Genomic DNA, 10,595 nt, shown 5'->3' on the forward strand with positions numbered 1-10,595 from the left:
CCTTATGAGCCTCCTGATGTGACTCTCCATCTGTTTCTGATGTCATAGAGCAACCAGCAGTGCTTAGCAACAGTTGCTAAGATGCAGTTGCTGTTTGGGAGGGGAGCTATTTTTTATTTGTTTGTTAATTTGTTTGTCTGCATGTGCAGTGTGCCTTTGGAAATGATGCTGGATCTGTGACGTGTTGCTTCTCTCTACAACCTGCAGTTGTGTCGCTGAGCATCATTATTGATTAGACTACACCCCTGCTATAGCCTAATCAATGTCATCAATTGATCTATACATGAAATCAGTGCTGAGTTCTTCCTGATGAGCTCACATGAACTGTTTTGGTCTATCTTTTTTCTTCTTCTTCTTCTTTTTAAACCCCCAGAGTACCTTCAGGGAACGTTCCCAGAAGGTTCCCTGTTTGCTGAGTTATTACTCTGCAGTGTGTGTAGTTTAACGTTCTAACTGCACAGACTGTAGTTTCTAACTGATGTTACTTGTGACAGTGAAATTATATCCACAGTTCTGTCAGTGATATATTTATAGTTATGTCCTTTTGTTGTTTGTAATAGTTCTGATTATTTTGTTCACTCAAACAATCAATATTCCAATTATCACTATTCAGCAGGTCATCGGTTACTTGAATGTGCGGTCAGCCTTCATCGCGACCTCTGACAGCTGTCAATCAGCTGTTAAGCCTTAATCTGTTTGTGCCTCGGTCCATGTGATGTACTGTCTGCTCAGAGGTTTGTGGGTCAGAATAGGCAAAGTAGCATGCTGGCATGCATACCGCAAAATCTGGCCAGATGTAGTAGAACATCCTGGTGTTTTTGGCGTACTGCATTTTACCGGGGGCGTAAACAGAGGCAGTGCAGGCTGTGAGGTTGCAATGGGGCCCGTGGGACGAGGAGGGCCCATGGAAATGATTCAGATTGCCACCTCAGAACTTCACCTGTGTTCAGAGATCTCACATGAAGTTAAAGATGGTGCCATTCACTATAGGCTATATGCAAAGCTTCAAAAATACAAACCCATACTTTTCTGTGAAGCAAGCAAGAATGTTTTTAGCTTCAACTTAAAAGTGGTCAGAATCTGTGAATTATTGTATGTTTGAACATACGCTGCCTGTCAGGAGTTATTTTTCAACAGTCACCGGCTCACTGCACATTATCCCTTACTTACATGATGATATTTATCTGTTAGATTATTATGGATTCTGTCACAGCACATTTATTTAGTTTCTTTTTGTGTGTGTTACATTAACTGTTAGTGTGTCTTTTACAGTGGATGTGCATTATGATGTGTTGTTTAGTGTGAATGTATGTTTTGTGTTGTCCCTCTGTACCTGTGTAGACCCCAGGAAGAATAACTACTGCAATGCACATGGGGATCTCAATAAACAAACAAACAAACAAATGTGGGACACAGGTACTTAAAAATAAAAGTGTGTCTGGGACTGTGAATGATCCTGATCCTGATGGATTGTTTCCAAGTAAAGTGTCAGCCCATGCTTGCAGTGGTGAATATTTCCCCTCAGACCTTTGACCTTTATGGACATAAAGATTTAAAATAAAGACATGATCATTTTTTCCTTAATAAAAATTACATCACCCTTCTGTAAATGTATCTCAGCTCCACAGAACATCTCAGAAACATGTTCAACATCAGTTTAGAAGAATCTTACACAAATAAATCCATAAAATAAATGTATAATTGTAAAAATTAAAGTGTATTTCTGACTTTTTTCCTACAAAAATGTGCATAACAGCCTGGTTATGACGTCATCTCGCAGCTCCGGAGAGGGCGTGTCTTGCTGACGCATTGCGGCTCCCTCCCCGGTGCGTAAACGTGCAGCAGAGAGGCACGGCGGCGCGTGCGGATGCGTATTTATCTGTGAGTGTGTGTGTGTGTTGATGTGTGCGCGCGCGGCGGTGTGTCACCTATCAGCAGCGGCAGCGTCAGTCTGCATGTGGGCTCGAGCCGGAGCTGAAGCATCCGGGCCGAACTGCGCAGAGATGCGGCGCACGTAGACGCGACATGCGACATGCGGACACACGCGCAGCGCAGATCACGATTTAAAACCTGTGAAGATAATTAGAGAGTTTGAAATGACGGCGCTGGAGTCGAGGTGAGGAGCAGCTCCGGTGCTCGGTCCGCTGCCTGCTGCTGCCGCCGCCTGCTGCCTCCTGTCTGACGGGGAGTGCGCACTTTCTTCTCGCTCCTCTGCAGGGCGCGGAGCCAACACACAGATATACACTCGTTTTGTTGTGTACCGAGAGGAATCATGTCGACGGGGCAGGATGAGAGCTCAGTCCGGGTGGCTCTGAGGTAAGGCTCTCTTTATTTATCTCCATCAGCTGGTTGGTGCTTCATTACCCGGTGCCACCTGTCAGTCAGTGCCGCGGGCCGAGCAAACACCTGCAGGTCAACAGCAGCATCTGATCCACACACACACACACAAACACACACACACACACACACACACACACACACACACACTGTATCTATAAATGATCAGCCTCATTTCATTTTAGCACGCTGACCCACTTGCAGCCGGCACCTCGTGATGCTGCTGCCGCTCCTCAGGTCTGATTCTCGGCCTGCTCTCTTCTGCACCTCCGCTGTGATCTGCAGCTTCCCAAAGTGTGATGCACATTTATTTTCTGTACAGAAACCTTAAAGCATCACACACACACACACACACACACACACACACACAGGCCTGTCTCCAGCACACTGAGGAGGGATGATATCATCCATCTGACAGTCAGCCTGTGTGTCCTGAAGCCTGGCTGCCCCTCTCAGCCTCCTGCAGACAGACGGTTAATCGATGAGAGAGCAGCTTCACTGACAGCCAGGTTTCAAGGAAAGGACAGTGGAGCGTTCATTAAGCTCTGCTCTTTGTCTGCAGACAGCTCAGTCAGGCTCTGTCTCAGTCTCAGATCTGTGAGCTTGATCAGAAACAGCTTCCTCTCCTCCAAACATGTTAAACACTTAATGTGCTTTTGTGGTGAAGCAGGCCGCTCCCACCCAGATGGTGAGGTGGCACAGTGACAGTGGCATAATGGGAGACCAGCCTGTGTGTCTGCCCGTCTCCCCCTCTCTGTCTGTCTCTCTGAGGCCTTTCAGGGACCGTCTGACCGTTATGAAATGAGAGATAAAGGCTGTATTGTTTCATCCTGTCTCTTTCTCCTGCATCCGTTCATCTTGTCCGTGCTTGGATTTGCTCCTTTGCTCAGCCTCATCACAAAAGTGCATCATCATCTTGTGTGTGTGTGTGTGTGTGTGTGTGTGTGTGTGTGTGTGTGTGTGGAGCGTGTTTGTCCAAAGCTTCCTGATTCCATTTCCCATTTTAAAAGGAAAAATCCATATTTTGATTCCGTTCAGAAACAGCTGACGTCATGTGGCTGCTTCAGACATGTCTCCTGTAAAACGCAGCGGCTGTGACGTCATGTTGAGATTTGTTTCAGCAGAATATGTTTAAGAAACGAGGCTCTTACTGAAGGTGACATGTTGTACCAGCAGTTAACAGTCACACAGGGACAGATCCACAGAGACACAGTGTCAATAGATGTCAGTGTGTTTGGAGGAAGAGGGTAAAGGTCACTCGGGGAGTTGTATGAAATCAGCAGGCTACAGAGCTGAAGCAGGACGTATATTGTTGGGAGTAAACTGAGGTGAATAACAGCACTTGATTACAAACACAGCTCCTGGAGTGATCTGAAAATCACTAATCGATGATATCTGTTACCACAGTGGGACCAGTCAGTGCCACGTCCCGTCAGGAGTCTGTCATGTGCTCAGGTGTCTTTGCAGCTGATCTGCTCGTGTCTTTCTGTTTGTCCTTCTAGTTGCAGCAGAAAAAAACACCTGTGCTGATGTCACGCTGTGCATAAAATGACCCTACGTCACAGAGTAAAACAGACAAAATTAAAGCAGTTAAAATCCCAGAGGTCATTTTAAGCAGGTTTCCAGAAGTGATTTCTAAGATGAGACTGAGTTCGGGGCCCTGATCTCAGGCAGGTCACTCCAAAGTCATAGAGCTCTGACTGTAAATGCTCGATCGCCTTTGTGAATTAATCTTGATGTCGGAACAACAAGAAAAGATTCAGATTTCAGTTAAAGTAATAAACCATGTGTTTAACCACCAATAACCCTTCTGTTAGTCATACTGTGAAACTGTGATATCTTCTGAGATGATTATCGAACTGTGAAAATCTCATACTGTTGTAAAGGCCCTGACACACCAAGCCGAGGGTCAGCCAATGACCAAAGTCGTGCTGTCGGTGAGCGTCTGTCGGCCTAGTTTTTGTGGTGTGTCCCGCACCGTCGGCACTTCTGCGTCGGCGGCTTTTCGGACAATTGAGCATGTTGAATCGGTGGTGGAGCTTGTCGGTGAGAGAGATCACTCTGATTGGCTGTTCAGGTTTTATTTCCTCGCCCCTGTAGCGAGTGAATCTGCCTGTAGTGAAACCGGGGCTAACCGGTGCTTCCTCCTCAGGCTCCACTTCACTCAGCTGCCCCACAGACCCGCTGCTTCTTCACACTTTAACCTGAATAACAAACCGGAGCTAGCTGGGAGCGGCTAGCGGAGCGTTAGCCGCAGCATGACCGGAGGGAAGCACAGCCAGTTAGCCTCCGCTAGTCTCTGAGCTAGCCCCGGCTCTCCGTTTGGATCCAACCGGAGCACCGAGCCCTGGTTTGTTATTCAGGTTAAAGTGGGAAGAAGCAGCGGGTTTATCGGGCAGCTGAGTGAAGTGGAGCCTGCGGAGGAAACACCGGGACCGTCTGGATGTAATAGTCCGTGGAGGTGCTGCGGTGCTCGGCTGCACAGATAGGAAACCCCTCGGCTGACAGGATGTACCACTCTCTCACTCCGCTCTCTCTCACGCAGGCGCAGAACGTACGTGCTACTTGGCCGTCGGATGTAGTCCGTGTAGCGTGTTCAAATGCAACTGACACAGGGCGACGTGAGGCGACGTAGACGACGCAATAGTTGGCTTTCGTCGCCGCTAGTTCTTTGATGTCGGTTTGGTGTGTCCACACCTTAACCCTACTTGGCACCCCGGTATATTGGTATTATCCAGTTGGGAGGTAAGTACGTCCTCCCAGTCGTAGTCATTTGTAGTGTTGCTAGACTGGATTTTAGAGTTCAGAATAAAGACCACAAACTAAACTGACCACAGAGCTGAATCATCTGACGTCTCTGTCAGTCTGTTATTGAGAGCCTCCTGTGATCTTCAGTTATCTGCTGGTTTCACAGCCTCATATTCAAACACAAAAACAGTCTGAATGGCATCATTAAAATCTGCTCTGAGATCACAGCAGTGACACAGCAGGACTCGACCTGTTTTTGCAGTCAACAAATCCAAATCCAGAACGCCTCGAGTTTTTTAGCTTCTTCTGGACATCCTGTTCTTGCAGGTGAATTTTCTCTGTTGCCGTCAGGACGTTGTTATTATTTGTTGAATCCTTTATTTCACTGAACTCCTCGGCATATTTTTGATTTTTATTTCTTACTCATCTCTTTGTGTGTCTGCATGTTACTGTGTGTTGTAGTGTGTGTGTGTGTGTGCAAGGCAAGCTGTTCATACAAAATGCCCCTGGTGGGATTAATGATGTCTGAATCTGAAGAGCGTTGAGGCAGGCTGCGTCTGAAGTTGCTAAGCAACCATAACAACCACTGTATCATATCCCACTTACCAGATATCCTGAGTGCAGAGCTGATCTTATCCAGGCGCTGTTTTAAAGTGCGTATTCAGCCTTAAATATTGACATTTGACAGAATTGACATATAAGCCAGTTTCCTGTCTGTGAAGGTAAATTGAAAACCAAATTTTGGCCTCTAACTAAAAAAAAACCTCCCCAAAATACATGTTTGTCCACACTGGATGAAAGTGTGTGTTCAAAATGACTTGCATTTTCTAAAAGTCTTTTCTAAGAGCGTGCAACCTGTTGTTAATCCAGTACAATGTGGATGTTTTGTGTTCTGTTTCCAGGAACTAAAATTACAGCCCAGATTTTAACACGCTACATTTCACTCTAACCAGGTCGTTTTCTGAGACTGACCCAAAAAAGCACAGTTACGGTTTCTTAATTAAATATTTTGGGCAGTTTTAGCATTTAGACTGCAACTAATCATCTATAATTTTGAAGCATTCAGGGTGAAATGATAGCTGTAAAACCAGTGATGTAATTAGTACAGCAGGGTTTCCACAGACAGGAGTGACACTCAGCTCAGAGCCGGGGATGAGTCTGCAGCGACATTTTGTTTTTTTGAAATGACGCTTTTTTATTAAAATTTAGAATTTCTTTTGGCCTGCACATAGAAATAAGAACATCATGTATTAATCTATAAATTCATGTAAATAAAGTCACAGCCTCTCACAGAAAATGGCAGATACTTTAATAGTACAATGCAAAAAATTACAACATACAAAGTAATTTAACAGTTGCAAAGCTGCAGACTGAATCTACAGCTTATAACACCAGCCCTTTTAACAGCACATTATGTTTAGCAATCAACAACAAAACAAGGATAACTGCAAATTAAACAGAATTACAAGTGAATCAATACTTTTACTTCCTTTTTTCCTTCCCACCCCCTCCGGCCCTACCTTTAAAGTCCATGAAGATACAGGTTCAGCACACCATGACACTGCTTCCATATTAAAAACAAAGCACAGTAGAAAAAAGGGGGATAATTAAATAAAAGAAAGGAAGGGAAAAGGGGGAGAAGGTCCTTTTTAAGTAACAGTGCATGAGACTGAATAGTAATATTGTACATTACATAATGTTCCTCTCCTATTCATCAGGAGGGTGTTTGAAGGCTGTTAAACTATCAAGCATTGCCAACGGTCTTCAGAGCCCCTGAGTTCGTCTCTGTTGGTCGTCCTAGACGCCCTCCCATTGTCTGAGCACAGTTGTATGAACTCTTTTATTGGAGGAGCAGCCAGATCAGGATGAGGAGGATGAGATAGCGGCGCAGGTTTTTGACGTTGTCAGCTATAGCCCTTTTTAAACAGGAATTGTGCAAATTTGCAGGAAAGCCCAATCAGTCTTCTTTCAGCATTGGCAGTATAAAAACAAAATCTGGGAGTGCGGCAAAATGCCGCCAGCCTACTTTTGTTTATACAGAATGCGCCTTTTTCGGGGCAATGGGGGGCGTGAGCAAGTAACAAAACGTGTAGCTCAGCGTGTGACGTAAACAGTGACGTGGGAGGGAAGCAGCGGCTGGTCAGTCCTTCAGTGATTCTCTCATAAGTCGGCCTGTCCTTCACCGTCCCCGTCATCTGACGGTTAATGGCCTCTTCGTTTGCGAGGACAAGGAGGGCGCGCAATTCCTTGTCTCCCCAGTTGCTCATCTTTACAGTGTCTGTCAGGTTTGCATTTCCCTCTTGCTACTAGCTGCTCGCTAATTCCTGCTATCAGCTGTTTATCCACCGCCAGTGGCTCGCACACGTGGCGTCATCAACAGCTCCTCCCACAAGTCTTCAACAGGCCACCTCGGGCTTTTTAAACTAAAAGGGTTCCGCCAATATTTCTACCCTACGAGGCGGAAAATTGGGCACCTCGGATCAACTCGCCAATCCAGCTCTGTGTGTCTAAACGCTCGCAGCTTGCCGGCAAAACAGCCCAACATTCGCGGAAAATCTGGCAGTGTAAAAGGGGCTTATGTAGGGTGATAGACGGGACCCACATCAGGGTACAAGCACCTGTGCAAAATTAGGATCAGATCGTCAGCAGAAAAAAAACAACACACAATCAATGTTCAGTTAGTCTGAAGTCGTGAAAATAAAATATCCAACGTTGTAGCACAGTGACCTGACAGTACCCATGATGCTCGGACACTGGATGAGAGCGCCATCGCGAGTTAGTTTGATGAGGGGAAGCATAAAGGCTTCCTTCTTGGGGACCGTGGTTATATATGTCGCTCATGGCTAAGACGTCATCAGAAATCTGCCAACAGATCTCAGACAACTGGTTGAACTATCCAAACTGTTTGACTGTAACATCTGTAGACTGGATTCAACTCTGGTTTACTCACTATGTTTTTATTTACTTGTCTTTTTACATGATATTCACTGCAGGTTATTTACTGCAAAGACTGAACATTTAATTAATAGGCCATTTAATGTTTGTTAAAATTGGAAAAGCCCAATACATTATTATTAAAAAAACTCAATTGTTCAGATGCTTGACCTTATATGAAAGTTATTTAAATGTAATAGTTAGCGATAACGGTGATAACAAATGGTCTCTATGGAAACAGTCAACTTTTACTCTTTCAGTGCAGTAAATGCCGAAACGTCTCCTAGACTAAGGAAACCTTTTAAGAGATTCTGTGCAACACCTTTAAATAAATTCCCCAGGTAAGGTTAAGTGTCACACTTAAGGGGCAAACTTCAGGTGTTTTGTGGAATTCTGTGACGAGCTGATAGAGACGTATACGCCGCTGTATCGGCCCGTCCTGAGGTCCTCAGGAAGCCAAACTATGAGAGCACCGGGCTGCAGATCGCAGTGACATGTTTTAACTGCTACCAACTGTCAGGACTGTTGACAAGTCTCACTGTGCACGTGCACAGGCAGTTCAACTTGGGTGTGACGGCTCGTTCTCTCAGCTGCTTCAAATCCAAATAAACCCAGCGAGCTCCAACATACTTGGGAATGCTCCCTGTTACCACACAGGAGAAGGTGTGTGTCAACAAACTGTGAGTAATGGAAAGAGAGCTTATCTTGGAGTCCAGAGATTTCAATGTGCAGTTTGAGCCATAATGCTCGAGCCCAGATTGCACAGTGCCTCCAACAGGATTGCTTAAAGAACGAGGGGTCCGCTTGTTTAATCGGTTTAAGACCTCAGCTTATCTCAACAGAGGCTGTCCTGTTCTTTCAAACTTCCACAGAAGCAACAAAAGCTCAAAACATGTGCTTTCAACATGCATTAGAGTCTATAGTGTGTGTTTACCTCTGCACAGAGAGGGCGAGACACAGCACAGCTCCCTGCGACCGTGCACTGACTCTGCTGTCGTGGGCTTATTTACACAGCAGCACAAGACGTCACAGCAGTTTGTCTTCATTGAGGGAAGGGCTCAGGTGGAACTGAGGACTCGTTGAACCTGCCTGCTGGGGCGATTACTGCAACACAACAAACATACAGCAGTAGCCATCATTTATTGTCAAGGCGCTGACACATGAATAGCGCCGATCAAAGTGAGAGGGCGGGACTTGGACTGTGTTTCTATCTGCTCTAACTACTCTGTGTGCTGCAGTTTGGCTGCTGCTGCCGAGCTCATTAACCATTTAATAACATGACGCAGCCCAGAAAATCTAAAGACGCATCGCATCATGATGACTCAGCCTCTGTCTTTGTCTTCTCGCCCTGTGAGGACTTGATTTGGATGCTCAGCTGAAGGGCAAAACATAATGGAATTAAATCAATCCCTAAACCTCTTAAAGCTTAAGTTACAGGCCTACTTTAATGTAATGATATGGAGGCATGCATCAACTGGTGTCAGTAAGTCTAAGCCCCAGGTTACAGCTCACGAGCCAACTGGAGGGACGTGGTTAACGGTGGTAGAAAAGCTTGTTAAAATGAGCTGCACGATTAGAGCAGATATCTGCTGTTAGATTAATGAGCGGGCCGTAACTCAGAGGACAAGAGACGGCAGCTGACGAGAGCTGTGGGGGTTTACAGAGCAAACAGAGAGGGGCCTCTCAGCTAAGGAGACAAGAGGGAGCAGAGGAACTGGAAGAACATGAGGAGAGAATCCAACAGTCCAGTACAGCCCAAATATAACTATATTTAGTCTTAAATCAAAGACAGTGCACCATGGACCGTGATCTAGGTTTTATTCAGGATTTATATCTGATGTTATTTCTCCAGTGAGCAGGACACTGATGTGAGCAGAAACAGGGGCAGTAATGTGGGCGGGGCCTGTGCAGGACTGGCAGAGGACCAGTGGCAGCTCGGATACGGGGCGTTCAGATGTGTGTTGGTTACCCATGGCATCACCACGCAAACACAAAAGCCCCAATGGGCCTAAAGCCTCCACAGACCTCTAGCTTTGTTCGCTTCCACTGAGCCGAGCCAGTCTGTCAGGAGTGAGCCGCTGACCCGTGTGTGTGTGTGTGTGTGTGTGTGTGTGTGTGTGTGTGTGTGTGTGTGTGTGTGTGGGAGACCATGGCAACAGTAGCTACGGTGTGTGACCATGGCAACAGTAAACATGGTGTGTGTGACCATGGCAACAATAACCATGGTGTGTGTGACCATGGCAACAGTGACTATGGTGTGTGTGTGTGTGTGTGTGTGTGTGTGTGTGTGTGTGTGTGTGTGTGTGTGTGTGTGTGTGTGTGACCATGGCAACAGTTAGAGAGAGAGAGAGAGAGAGAGAGAGAGAGAGACCATGGCAACAGTAACTACGGTGTGTGACCATGGCAACAGTAACTATGGTGTGTGTGTAACCATGTGTGTGTGTGTGTGTGTGTGTGTGTGTGTGAGACCATAGCAACAGTAACCATGGTGTGTGTGTGACCATGGCAACAGTAACCATGGTGTGTGTGACCATGGCAACAGTAACCATGGTGTGTGTGACCATTGCAACAGTAAC

General features: G+C 46.0%; 1 protein-coding gene across 5 annotated transcripts in view; it reads left to right on the forward strand.

Moving 5' to 3' along the window:
- Nucleotides 1–1,846: 1,846 nt before the first annotated feature.
- kif21a (kinesin family member 21A) overlaps nt 1,847–10,595 on the forward strand; it is a 76,023-nt gene continuing 67,274 nt past the window's right edge. For 4 of the 5 annotated variants that reach the window (XM_050073792.1, XM_050073793.1, XM_050073795.1 and 1 more), the window contains exon 1: nt 1,848–2,316. In XM_050073792.1, coding sequence (XP_049929749.1) covers nt 2,273–2,316 — 44 coding nt within the window. In that variant the 5' untranslated portion in view covers nt 1,848–2,272. Of the gene's footprint in view, nt 2,317–10,595 lie in introns of all 5 variants that reach the window. The other variant, XM_050073796.1, reaches the window with a different exon arrangement.

This window comes from Epinephelus moara, chromosome 20, assembly GCF_006386435.1.
Source record: "Epinephelus moara isolate mb chromosome 20, YSFRI_EMoa_1.0, whole genome shotgun sequence".
NCBI classification, from domain to species: Eukaryota; Metazoa; Chordata; class Actinopteri; order Perciformes; family Serranidae; genus Epinephelus; species Epinephelus moara.